This window comes from Platalea leucorodia, assembly GCF_965183815.1.
Source record: "Platalea leucorodia genome assembly, chromosome: 13".
NCBI lineage: Eukaryota > Metazoa > Chordata > Aves > Pelecaniformes > Threskiornithidae > Platalea > Platalea leucorodia.
In genome coordinates, this window is record NC_138835.1 from 289,689 (window position 1) to 303,552 (window position 13,864).

Here is a 13,864-nt window from a genome sequence, read left to right on the forward strand (position 1 = left end):
AGGTTTTTAATATTTGACTGAAAGGTAAGGCCTTCCTCACCAAAATTGATGTTTATTTGTAGAAGCCCTATTGTATGAGATCCTGTTACTGAAGTGAGGAGGTATGTATGTTCCTCTCCCAGCCTTGTGTAGGTGAGCTGAAATGACTCCCATTCTTCAGGATTGCAGCTATTACTGAAGGGGACTACTGCAGAGAGCTTCAATAATGTACTTCCAGTACTTCTAAGAGTATGTTGTCTTTGTGTGTCCCTACTTAGTGAAAAGAAAAATAAGTTTACTGGGACAAGAGTCATCTTACAGCTGTAATTTCTCCTACAAGTGTTAAGCAAAATGTGTGTCTGCTCCACATTTGGAGGCATGGAATTCTATTGCTAGTGTGAGAAAGTGGTATTTTAATGATGTAAATCTGCAGAGAAAATAGTGGATGTTTGAGGTGTGGGTGGATAAACTGTAGCTTTGCACTTGCTTCTTGGATTTCCAGGTTTTTTTTTTTTCTTAATTCTTACTGTTTCTTTTTCATCAGAACATAAAACCCCAAGTGTCCTAACTTTTTTCTTTAATTTCCTTCCCCCTCTCCTTTCTCAATTGAAAGTTATGGAGGTGGTAGGTAAATCCCCCCCCAAGCTCTAGCCATATTAAAGACAGTCATTCCTGGACTGATTCAGGTCCACGCTGGGCAAACTCACAGTTTGGTATCAGATATTCTAGAAAAGTAACTTGCAATGTTTCTCAGTTCCTAGGTGGCTAAAATATTTTTTCTTCTGGTGTGAATCACTGTGTTGTGAATTGAGCTTACAGGCAATAGCATTTTTTTTTCCCCATACTATTGCAGGCTGCTTTAACAATAGTGAAGATAAGTCTAAAAGCAGTGCTTTAGAGGAAGACAGCAGATCATCTTCTGGTAGAGAAGTTTCTTTGCAATGTGGTTATGATACTTGAGGTGGTGGGGGTGCCTCCATGGCCAGCCCTTGACAAATGGCCTGGTTTAAAAAGTGTGTTGATGGAGTAGCTTTTCTCTGTGATAGAAGCTTTAACTTTCCTAAAATCTTTGATTTCTGAACCACACTTGAACTTAGAGTAGTTCTTCATAAAATAATGTTAATCCTTTTATAGATGCAGCTCAGTTGATACTATTCTTGTAGTGTGAGACTAGAAGGTTTTTTGATTTAACTCACATCCATTTTATACATCTTTAATTGAATCTTCAAGATAAAGCCTTACTCTAAGGAGGACAGTATTCAATAAAACTTACTTGTATTTTTGGATCTTGTGAGCTTGGATCATAATTTCTATCTTATAATTGTGGGAAATGACTGACAAAAATTTGGGAAAAATAGCTCCTGATCAGGCTTTCCACTAAATGTGTGCAAGTAGTTTCTCTCAAGGTACGAGTTCTTAAACCTTTATATTATCTGTTGGAAACATGTCTTAATGAAGACTATCTTTATTTTCTGGTTAAAATGGTGGAGAAGTGGGAAGAAAGCAATGCAAATATGCAAGCAGCATAGATAGTCTAAAATTGGTTAAAGAAATTACATGTCTAATGTCTTTGAACTCTGTTGCATTTGTAGTGATGAGGTGACATAGTGTTCTTGAGTGTTTCACTAACATGGTAGCTGTTGCAAGATTGTTATTGTGTTTGTTTTTGCCCACTTCCTGTTTACTGGATTCCTTGTTTTCATCAAAACTGGGAGGGGGGAGAGAATATCATGAAACTTCTATCCCAGTTGTGAATAAACATTGGGTTGCAGAGTTCTTAATTGAGCTGGAAGTTGGACTGATGGACAAAGGTTGAGCTTCAGCCTTTCGTGGTCCAGTAGCTACCATTTTGAACACATTTTTGGAATGATTCTGCACACTGTCACTTGGGAACCCTTGTTGAAGAGATAATTACCCCTACTACTTTCTGCAAACAAAAAATACAGAGGTCCCTTAACATCTAGCTTTTGGGGATTATGGTGCATAAGCTTATTTTGTATATGTCTTGATTAGTGATTGATATTTAATTGCATTTTTCAGGGGAATAAAATCAGCAGTGTTGATATTACAAAATGACAAAACATCCTCCGAATAGAAGAGGGATCAACTTTGAGGTGGGAGCCCAGTTGGAAGCCCGTGACAGATTAAAAAACTGGTATTTTTTTTAAAACCATTCATATTATATTAACTCTAAGTCTTTAATATCTTAAACATTTTGTATTGGTACAGTATTTAGAGTCCTGGTTGTTGGTTTGTAGGAAAGTAGTTAATTTACAAAAGTTTATATACCAGTGGTTGAAATGGGCGATATATGCTGGTATGTTGTGCTGGCCCTTAAAAAGAATTGTACTGGCGCTATCTGTGTCTGGGAAATAGGACTACGCATAAATCTAGTGGGACTTCAGACTTGGGTACTCCTGAATTCATATTTTAAATTCTGTGTTATACTTGCAGAGCAGACATTATGAAGAGATAAATCCTTTGCAGTACAGCATACCCAAGGTAGTTCCTCACTACTTCCTTTCCCATTGCTGTAGTGAATTCATAGGCTTTAAAATCTGATGGAAATTGTTATGGGCTGTGCTCATGTGAGGGTGGTCAGCTTTAGAATTAAAAGAACTGGGTGGGGAAACGCATTCCACACTAAGAAGTCTGCTCTGGAACCTGTCTTGCAGACTTCAGTTGTGAGGAAGAAGACTTTTTTTGACTAACCACTGCAGTAGGAAGGGAAAAAAGGGCCTAAAAGTTACTTGGGCTAACTTTGAGTCTTCTAAGTCTGTTTGTTTCAGGAAGTCAGCTCAAAAATTAGCATTTAATAATGCTTAGTGAATGAGGCATACAAGGAAAATTGCTGGAGACAAAGACTTCTTAAATACAGGAATTAATTTCGTTTTGCTAGTTCCTTAAGATATCTCCTCTCTCCTGAAGTCAGCTATAGTTGACTTTTGTTTAAGAGTCTATGTGGGTTAGACATGACTTGTACTTTAGGCTCTGTAACCTGCTGGCAGGTTAAGTGTGCAGAAGTCACAGTGTTGAATACCATCTGGACATCCCAGAAGGATGGAGCGCTGCTTTAGACAGAGTGGACTTGTTCCAGAACATCTTGGTTGCATGCAGAGTATTTCTCTGCTTTCCAGGTACAAGGGGATTGGAATTGTGAAAATGAGTAAACATAGCTCTTCATGGAAAGAACATGAAGTACGAACATTAAATCATACTTGCATGTTGTGTTGGCTTTCCTGTGTAACCAAGAGTTGCATAGGTAGGACTTCAGTCTGAATCTGCATGCGTCTTTTGTATTCTTCAGCTTTATTTGTACAGCAAAAAATAGTTATACCTACAAAAATGAGATTCTTAGCCTGTCTGTAATGTAGGCTTATTAAAGATGCGGTTTAGTATAGACTGTGTTCGAGTAAGGCTAATAACTGATGTCCATGACTCTTATCCTTCTGACATGTTGGGACAACAACAGCGTCTCAAAGTATGGCAGTACACAGCTCTTACATGGGAAAACTTTTGGGGGGAAATTCAACACCTTCTATACTTTCCACATATCCCTTGGCTTAAATTTGAATTTTGGATGTGCTGCATGTCCAAAACCAAGCCATGTTGTTTGGTTTTTAAAAACGCTTGATCTTAAATGACCTGTCTTGTGCTCAGCGTTTTGCAGCTCTTTGATGTCACAACTTAGTTATTAACTCTCCAGTTCTGAAAGCTTTCTTTTGCTTGCTAAGCTTTTGAAACCTGGGTCAGAAGGTCCATGTTTCCTTGACTGGTGATCATAGAATCATAGAATGGTTTGGGTTGGAAGGGACCTTTAAAGCTCATCCAGTCCAACCCCGCCCTGCAACGAGCAGGGACATCTTCAACTAGATCAGGTTGCTCAGAGCCCTGTCCAGCCTGACCTTGAATGAATGTTTCCAGGGATGGGGCTTCTACAGCCTCTCTGGGCAACCTGATCTGTGTGTATTTCTCTTTTCAGGCTTCATGAACTGAAATTTGTAAGAGCTGGGGGCTTATTTTCTTGTAGCAATATCAGTGGTGACAGGCTGACACAGCTTCCCAGGTGCGGATGTGTAGAGGACAGCAGACTTCTTTTTTTCCCCTGCTACTTTCACCTCCGGCTGTGTGAACAGGACCACTCTAAGGCGTGGTTACAATGCACTCCTTTTACGTGGATACAAAACTTTCCATTTGCTGATACTTGCTTTTCCCAGTGCTAGACCTTCAGAGGTCCAAGCTCTTCTTGTGTGTACTTTTGTTGCGATGTTGACGCTTAAACATAGGCAGAAGTCTCTTGTTTGATTGGAAGGCTGGCTTTGATTTCTGTACTCAGTACCAAACGCACCAGTTAATTCATGGGCCAGTATTGCTTCCAAAGCACTACTGCCATTTGAGAAAGTATTTCATCTTGGAGCCCTATTTAACTGCCTTTCATGGGAGTGGCTTGTCCCCTGAGATGCTAGTTCAGGACTTTCAGGGGGTTTGGATGTGATGCCAACCCTACTGAAAAGGAAAAAAAATTTTGTATGCCAGCAAAGTAGTCAATGCAGATTCTGCTCCTTGCCAAGGTGCAAAGTGAATTTTGCGTCTTTAGAGCTCTTATCAAAGGTTGCTTTGTTGTACCTGGAATCATAATGTATTGGAAGTACCCTTCAGTTCCTGGTGCAGTTGTCTGTCACCTCCTAGACTTGAACTCCAGGGAATACAGTGAGTACTTTTGGTACTTGACTTAGTTCTTAGGGCTTAGTTGATGCATCAAAGCTGTCATGAAGGGCTTGTGGCAGTGTCTGTTGACCTCAGGGCCCTAAAGGTGGAGAGCTCTGACCATCAGGCAGTGCCTCTGTGCATGCTGAAAGGTCTCTTGGTACACAGTGCTGGAGTTCAGAGGATGGATTAGTGGGACTGCTTCAGTAGTGCAGTCCTAAATGGAGAGATCCCAGAGGGGCTGGCTGTTACGATGCACACGCTGTACCGGCTGAATTGAGTTCTTGAAACTTTTTGCATTGGATTATTTAAACTCTTCAGTGCTGGCTAGCTGCAGACATCCTTTCTTATTGAAAAGAGGATGTCTCTGCACTGGACACCTGCAGTAGGCAAATGATGACACCTCTTGTGTTACCTTGTTGAAAGACAGCTCTTTCAAGTTCTTCTGTCTGTTGTGCAAATAAAATGGATATGAAGAGACTTTTGATTCTGGTTGAGGCTCTTGAGTATTGAGAAGATTAGTATTGTTAGAGTATTTATTGTGCTGCCCTGTTAAGGTAGAGGTTGTCGGACCGATGAATTTAATTGCTCATGCTGTCAGGACTTTGTCTCAGTACTGAAAAGATGAAATCCCACAGCTATCGTCCTTCATAGTACTGGTTCTCCTAGATGCTTCCTTTCCTCTCAGCATTGCTTTGACTGCAGTAAGCTTGTCCCTTCCTAGCTCTGTGTCTACAATAAACCCATTTTCATATTGTTTGTTGTGCTCTGACAGCAGTAGTCTGAAGTTGCCAGTCATTGCTAACCCCTGTCTGTTGAGAGTTATGCTGTTTGAGCTTTTGATTGTCACTTGGGTTCTTATCAAAACTAATGTCAGCAGTTTCGGCATCTTGGAGGTTTTCCTTACTGTTTAGCCAGTGCATGAGGCCTTGAAAGGTACAAGCTCATCGTTCCTTTTGAATTGAGCTGGAAAGCTACTTGTTTTGGCCTCCCAATATATTGTGAGAAGTTGTGTCTGATTTCAGCTTGTTTTTCGCAGTGAGATATATAAATATTCAAATAGGTACCAGTTGGGGATTTCTTACCCAGGATCAGTTAGCTGTCTTGAAGACCCATGGAGTCAGCTAAATGCTTCCTTTGTGTTTTGGGGGAGGATGTGTTGGACCATGTCTGGACCCATGGCAGCTGTACTCTTTTTTTTCAGGCCTTAACTAGGCTTCAGCTATTGGCCTTTCACTTTTTGCATCTTCCCATAGTATGTTTTCTTAGTAAAAAAGTCTGAATTTCTTTTAAGTTACCTCTACCCCTTGGCATGTTCATAGGCTTTTTGGTGTATGTGTATGGATATACTGTATTACTCTCTTCTCTATAGATCTGTGAGGATTTGTGCCTCCTGATGTGGCATGCTTGCTCAACACTTTGAAAGCTAGGGGACAAATGTTGGAGGAAGGAAGCTTGCACTGTCAATGTGTGGAGCTCAGAGCTGTTGAGAAGCTATGAACCTTTCAAAGTTGCCAGTGCTCTGTTTTGCATTTGAAAGGAAGGTGGAATCAGGGCTGTTCGTGGGTAGATGTAGCACAGCTTCTGATAGGTCTACTGTTCCAGTCAAGAGCACTGAACATACATTTGCTCACGCTGGTTGCTTCAGAAGAAGATTTGGTTTTGCAGCATGTTATCCAGGAACTGGCTGAGAGCTCCAGTTTACCCATGCTGGCTCTCAACCAGGCTGAAATTTGGTCTCATTGTCAGGTATGTTTTTGCTGTTCTTTATGATAAATGAGCATCTCTCCCCCATCAAGGAGTCTTTAGAGGGTGTGGGGGGGGATAGGTGCAGATGATACTGATGCATGCTTCTGGGATGATGGTTCTTCTGGTGGAGAAGGTTCCTCCTTTCACTGGGTATGAAGCAGGGAACGGTTTTGCATCATAGTTAGTTGGCTCTTGTCACTTGGGCTTGTCTCTCCCCAGTGGGAGAAAGTTAGTGGATTGAGTGCATTTACCAGAGATGGTTATCTGCATGGACTGGATTGTTAGCTTAATGTTGAACAACTACTCTGTCATTTCTATCAACTTCCCTCTTGATCTTTGAGAATCTGGACAAGCCCTAGGCCCATTGCAGTCCTGATGGCAAAAGCATCCTTCTGGCTAGTCTTTTGTTGAGAGGACCTGGGAATTCCTACCCCTGTTTTTGCTGCACTTTGCAGGGAGCTGGATACTGATTTTTGTCATTACCTGTACTTAGCGATAGGTAGTTGCTGAGATATCTAAGAATAAACTACGTTTAATAGGAGTATGTTTATATGTGGGAAGACTCTGAATATTCCCCCCTCATGAACCTGTGCAGGGCAGTGTTTGGGGTTACATAAATATGAAATATGTTGACTGTCACACAAATTAAATTACTTCCTTCCTAGGAAGCTGGTAACCAGTTAGAGATGTCCCTGCCATGAGTATCTCCTATTTGTCTTCCTCTTCTCCACAGCTTTTGCTGCATGTGTTTTGATAATATATTGGGATGAACTAATGGCATAGCTTGAGGCATGTGGCATTGAGTGTTAGGCAGGGCCTTAGTCTGTGGTTGCAGTGTAAGTCTCTAGTGTGGCCTACTTGTAGCTCTTTTTGGACAAGTCATGGCTAGATGTGTCTGAGATCTGCTGAAGAATTTGAGTTGTAGGTCGCTTTTCATTTGTGTAGGATTGTAGAATGGTAGTCTGTTGCATTTAAGTCTTAATTCTGATATGTCTGGGTTTTATTTTTAGCATCAGGCTTGGTGCTTTTGAGATGCCATTTCTTTCTACCCCTTATTCTATCTTTTTAAGTGTGATTTGTCAGGTAAAGAATACTTGTGAATTTGGTTTTTTTTGTTTTTTGTTTTTTTTTTTTTCTTCAGCCCTTTGTTCAAGAATTCAGTGGGGCCTTGCCTTTCTTCCACAAGTAACTGAAAACACCGACAAGAGACTTTTCTCCTGGTGCTATTATTGTGGAGAGGAAAACATTAATAATTGGGATGTTATCTTCAGTTGGGATAGTGAAATATGCTATGATTCCGAAATACTTACTGAAGTTACAATTACCAATGCAATTAAAGAAATGCATAGTTTATAAGGTCTTCCTGATTAGAAACAACTGGATTTGACTGTTCTCAGATACCTATACTTCTAGTACACTGAGAGATTTTAATTTAAAAGTCCCAGGACTTTGCAGATGAAATTTAACTTCGAGAATGTAAAACTTAGGTTAGGTTTAGTGTGCCTGCTAGACTTTTGCTGTTACCCTGGGAAGATGATTTGTGATGCCTGTTGATGGGTATGTCTGAGAGAAGTGAGTGTATTGCCCTCCAGGTGTTACTCTTGGTAAGAGGGAGTTGAAGCTATCATTTTTGTGTGTATGTGAAATTTCTAGATGTAGTGAAGGCTTTTCTGATTTCTTGATCTCTAGTTACATTTTTTTTCCCCACCCTGGACGAAGAACTCCTTAGTTGTCTCCTCTTCCTGCAGCCAATGCTTGCCTTTGCTGTTCAGTTTTGGGATTCATCCTGTGCTGAGCTCTTAGTCATTTTGTAGCATCTTTATTGCTTATAAAAATGATACATCGATAAGATTGTAGAAACTAAAGGTTGTTATGTATAGTAACTCGGCTCCCCATCACACCTGATCAAGCAGATCTTCAGATATTTTGGTGTTGATCATGCAGAAGGCTCCATTTGTGTAATGTTTTGTACTGTAGTTAAGTGTCTGAGACAGCTTATCTTATTCTTTATTGAAATATTTTAATCTACCTTTTGACCAGGTATCCAGCTCACATTGAAGAAATTGATTATGAAGAAGGAAAAGTACTTATCCATTTCAAACGCTGGAACCATAGATATGATGAATGGTTTTGTTGGGACAGTCCTTATTTGCGTCCCTTAGAGAAGATACAGTTAAGAAAAGAAGGATTACATGAGGAAGAAGGTTGTGCAGTAAGTAGAAAATAGAGGACATTTGAGTACGTAACAGTTTAATGTGCAGTTGTATGAATTATGACCGTTAAAATGCTTCACTGTTGCTGTGTTGCCTGCTGTATAAGTTTTATGATTTGTTTTAAATATTGGAAACTAATAATTTTGATGTTTTAATGAAGTTGTATGTTTCAGTAATTCTCAGATGAAAACACTCTTAACTATCTTGTAGGGATTTCATATAAATGATCAGGTACTGGCATGCTGGTCTGACTGTCGCTTCTATCCAGCCAAAGTTACTTCTGTTAACAAAGATGGTAAGGAGTCACTATTGGTTTTGTCATGCTTGTGAGTAATGCATTTCTAATTGTATTCTAACCTTTTTGCTTAGGTGGAGAGAGAGTACAGCAGACAGAAAACAACTGTGAAAAGTTTTATTTTCAATTACATGTTTTAGTCTGCCATCAACTTTTTTAACCTAACCTCTTATGCTTTTCATGAGATAAAAGAAATTTCTGCTGGGATATCCAGTCAGTTTGCTTTAAGTATATGTTTGGGAAAAATTGTTTCTTAAGTTTATTGTCAAGAGATGTATGTAACTGCAGCAAAACTAGTGTCAGAGCTGCAAAAACCCTTAACAAATGGGAGGCATGTGAAAGCACAGCCATGCTTTTCCTTTTTGAATATCAGTAAGTAACCATGAAGGACTTGTTCTTGTTCTTGTGCTGTGCTTTCTTTAGATTGACTAGATGTTGTAAGATCAAGGGAAAGAAGTCTGTGTAATTATCTCTTGGAGTATTCCACCAAAAATATTTTGGGGTTTTGTGAGGAAAGTATATCTAAGGAGCAACTCTAAGCTTAGATATGCACCTTTATGCTTATCGTAATTAGTTTTGGTAACTTCACTGTTTCTCCCTTACCTGGCCTGTGATAAGACCTCTGCTGTTGAAGTTTCTAACAACTCAGATGAGGCAGCTTGTACCTAGACCTAAATATGCAGCTAGAGTATTGGAGGTGTTAGCAGATGCTCTGTTAAAGAACTTCTGATCTTTAAACTCCTATACTTTATTTTCAAATTTTAGGTACATATACTGTGAAGTTTTATGATGGTGTAGTTCAGACTGTCAAAAACATTCATGTCAAAGCTTTTTCCAAAGATCAGGTAAGTACTCTGTCTGTGCTACTAGTGTATTCTAAAATTAACAGTTCAGGTGGCTAGATTTGATGAACTATAAAATATGAAATGAATGAAACATCTCTATTGCCAACATACAACACAACTGAAATAAAATCCATTAAAATTAAAAGGTTATGCAAATCTTCATGGTATGATTTGCAGAGCTCAGGTTCATGTTCTCATGAATGCACCTCTTGAACTAAAGACGTCATAGGCATATAAATAAAACAGTTTTCTAAAAATCATTGGAAGATTCAGAATGTACATACTAAAGCTAGTGGTAGGTTATTGAAACACACTTTGGTTGTTTCACCTGTTTGAGATTAGTTTAAATACATGCATCTTAGAAATTAAGGGATGGGAACTATGGAGTGGACAGAAACTATTCTTTCCCAAAGTAACTACTTGATTGTCTTGAGACTTTTAAGGAAGCTGTCTAGTAATCTTTCACCTCACAACTTTGAGAAGATAAACTTTTTTACTAAACCACGTTCTGCTTCTATGGCTTAGCTATTCTACCAACCCTTCACCTATTCAGTGTTGTGGGTTCAACCTTCAGCTTGTGACAGAAAGTAGTAGTGAGCCATTCGGAAGAAAAAAAAAAGTTTTTTGTCCTGGTCATGGTGAGAAGGAAGAAGTGCTTCTTTGTACTTCAGTTTTCATGTGTGAGCACTTTGTAGGAAAGACTGACAAGTTCTAGTCCTGTGTAACTTGGTTAAAACTTCTTAAGTACCTGCTTCAGAAAATTTTCATTATAGGAATGGTTTTAAGTTTGAGATCTTGGCACACATTCCTGTGTGGTAGCTGTAGCCTGTGGTTTTAGTCATGCCTTCTGCTTTTAGTTTTCTGGAACTTGAAGTTTGAACAAAGAAATTTAATCCCTCCCCCACAACAGAAGTCTTAAATACAGATTCCAATAATGAATATTAATGGATAGAATTTAAATCCGTTACTGTTGTGAAGAGGTGTGCCATTCCTTGGAGGTCTCCAGATTTGTGTGTCTGCCAGTCTGGGAGGGAAAACTATTTCAGATTTGCCACAAAGGGCTCTTAATAGCTTTCAAATGGTAATAATTGTGCCTGGTTGAAGGTTGACTAATACTCACAAGGGAACTACCTAAAGAATTTTCATTGCCATAAGAAATATTTCTACCATATTTAACCTTAAATACATAAAGTTAAACAATCTTAAGAAATATTCTGCATAAGAAAGGCAAAGTATTTTGTCTCTCCCCTGTCCTTTAGGGAGTTTCATGTTTCCACATAGCTTTGGGTAGGTTTTGAAAGGAGTTTGTTTTCTCCCTTTAACCACTGCCTGGGAAGATTTCTCTTGACCCAAGGGATGACATATGCTAGAACATCTTGTTCTGTCCTTTAGCATAAAAAAGCATAAGGCAAGAACTTCCTAATGAGCTCTGCTTACACAATCAGAAGTAAAGTTTAAAAAAAACCAAAACAAACAAACAAACCAAAAACAAAAAAACCCAAAACAAACAAACAAAAAACCTTGAGCCACTGGAGAGCTCAAGATTCACTTGTGAATTTAAGTTACTTAAGGTGTGGATTCAGATACAGCACTAATGTAGCAGCATGCTGGCAGCAGAAGTGTCTTGTTCCTGTCATCAGTAGGAGAGACTGGAGCCATAAAGACACACGTGGCTCATATCTTAGCTGCTGTTAAAAAAAACCCACAAAAACACAAAAAAAACCCCCAAAAAACAACAAACAAACAAAAACCAAAAAGCAGTAAAAAAACCCACCACCACCAAAAAATAGGCAGCCCAAAACCCACCTGATTTCTGAAGGGAGCAATGTAAGCTGGTCATCTTTTCTTTAATGACAGTTTACTCTGTCCCTGTATGGAGGGTGTAACATGCTATATTGAACAATGATGGTAAAGTGCTAATGACCTGCACAGTGTGAATGTACTTATGCAAGGACACACAGCTTTTAAGAGTTCAGTAACATCAAGAGGTAATTAAGACATACTGTATTTATGGTTCAGTTTCTTGAGAATAATTTGATTAAGATACTCATGTGTGTTCCAGTACTATATACTTGATTCAAATTGCATGGTTGTGTGAGCAGCACAGCTGATGAAACCTAATGTCTGAGGGTTGTTTTTTGAGGATTTTCTTACTAATATTTGAGCTTCCACTGAAGCTTCTCCCATAGCTGTGGCATTTAAGGAATTTACAGAAGCCAGATTTTTATGATGTCTGGTAAAAGTGATGCTCAGACACCTAAGAAGGTGAAAGACTTTCTTCCCTTTTGCCCAGCTGTTTTCATGAAATACATAGCAATTTAATCTCACATTTTTTAAAAGTGATTTTTTTTTTTACCACCAAGCGTGGTTGAAATCATAGAGGATGGAGCAGATTGTAATAAAATGGTCAGTGTACATCAAAATTATTTCTTAGGACTGTGGTCTGAAAACGGCAATCTTAAAAGCTGTCAGTTCATGTAAGCCACATATAGATAGGAAGATTGGGGTGGGAAGAGGCAAGATGTAGTGTAGTACAAGGAGATAAGGAGTCTTAAGTGTATTCTCAGAATTTTGTATAACTCGGATCAGCTGTTCTGCTTTTTTTCCCCAAAGAGGTCTTGAGGTATTTAGTCTTTCTCATCCTCTGATCCTTGTTCAAAGTTCAAGCTTGTTGTGCCTTGCAGAACTACGGCTGGAGACGAGTATGGTTGCTCTTTAATGCTTCAAGTTATTAGGCAGCAGGAAGAGGGAAGCTAGTTCAACTAAAGGCAGTGTCAACACATGACCAAATATAAATTATTAATCCAGACACAAAGTTAGGAGGTTTCTGTTTCATCAGAGCAGCGAAGTTCTCGGACAGCCTGTAGCGGTACCATTGGAAGGGGGAAAAAAACAAAACTGGCGTCCCTCCAGGTGGTGTTAATATGAAACCTGATCACAGAATGGAAAAGACATTGAGTAGCAGTGACTTGTTGATATAGGGGTGTTCTTCCTGGTTTGATGTTATTATATAAGAAGTATGGGGAAATGAGATTACAGTTGAATATTGTATCAGTAGTTTGCTGTCCAAAGACTATTAAGGATTTTCATGTCCTCTCATGCTGAACACAAATTACAGAAAGACAAAGTTCTTAAAGTTTTGGTTTGAAATTTAAATGTGTACATTTTAACATCATGTGGTTCCTGATGAAGTGGGTGATTGCAGTTGCTTTACATGACTCTTTACTTAGCATGTTTCAGTAGTAGTGATAATTACAAGCTAAATACTGGTCTTATTTTGAATGAGATACTTTTGTGAAAGGAAGACAGTTTTTGCATCCCAGTGGTTGAGCTGTTTGCCCTTTTCTGTGCTCTTGACTCCCACTCTTTCTTTAGTGTGCCAAGTAGGCTTTTAGTAGTACTGCACAAGCTAGTACAGACCTAACCTGCTCATGAGAACAAAGAAATGGCGAATCTCTTACACCATTGAGTTGTGAAAAGAGTGAATCTGTTGCACCATTCTGTTGAAGCTGCATGGGTCCTTGAACAGTTCAAGTGCCTCTAAGTTTTAATCTGTGGGTTGCAATAGAGTATATGCTTTTATCCTTTGAAAAATTGGACAAAGATGCAAGTCTGCTAAATACAAAAGTGGGGGAGGACTTTCGGATTGCAATAAGTTAATTTTCGTATGTCATTCTCTTTATTCTAGAATATTGTGGGTAATGCTAAGCCTAAGGAAAGAGGTAATGAAATTCCGTCATCTCCTGAAAAGCGGGAGAAATTTAAAGAACAGAGGAAAGCAACAGGTAGTGCAAAGAAAGACAAGGATGAAAAGACATTAAAGACTGAGAAAAGAGTTAAGCAACCTGATAAAGAAGGAAAATTGATAGTCATCTCAGAAAAAGGCAAGGTCTCAGAAAAGAATATATCTAAGAATGGAAAAGAAGATAAAGAGAATATATCAGAGAATGATATGGAATATTCAGTAGATACACAAATTGAGAAGAAACCCGAGAATGACAATGTAAAGAGTCCACAGGAAAACGCAAAAGAAACTAAACGAAAACGTGGAAGACCGCCAATAACACCTCCAACGG

General features: G+C 39.0%; 1 protein-coding gene across 10 annotated transcripts in view; it reads left to right on the top strand.

Moving 5' to 3' along the window:
* Window positions 1-13,864, top strand: part of PHF20 (PHD finger protein 20) — a 71,953-nt gene that overhangs the window by 12,029 nt on the left and 46,060 nt on the right. For 5 of the 10 annotated variants that reach the window (XM_082326066.1, XM_082326068.1, XM_082326065.1 and 2 more), the window contains 5 exons: window positions 2,020-2,134; window positions 8,476-8,647; window positions 8,859-8,943; window positions 9,709-9,788; window positions 13,477-13,864. In XM_082326066.1, the coding sequence (XP_082182192.1) occupies window positions 2,052-2,134; window positions 8,476-8,647; window positions 8,859-8,943; window positions 9,709-9,788; window positions 13,477-13,864 (808 nt within the window). In that variant the 5' untranslated portion in view covers window positions 2,020-2,051. The remainder of the gene's footprint in view (window positions 1-2,019; window positions 2,135-8,475; window positions 8,648-8,858; window positions 8,944-9,708; window positions 9,789-13,476) is intronic. The other 5 variants (XM_082326069.1, XM_082326070.1, XM_082326062.1 and 2 more) reach the window with 1 other exon arrangement.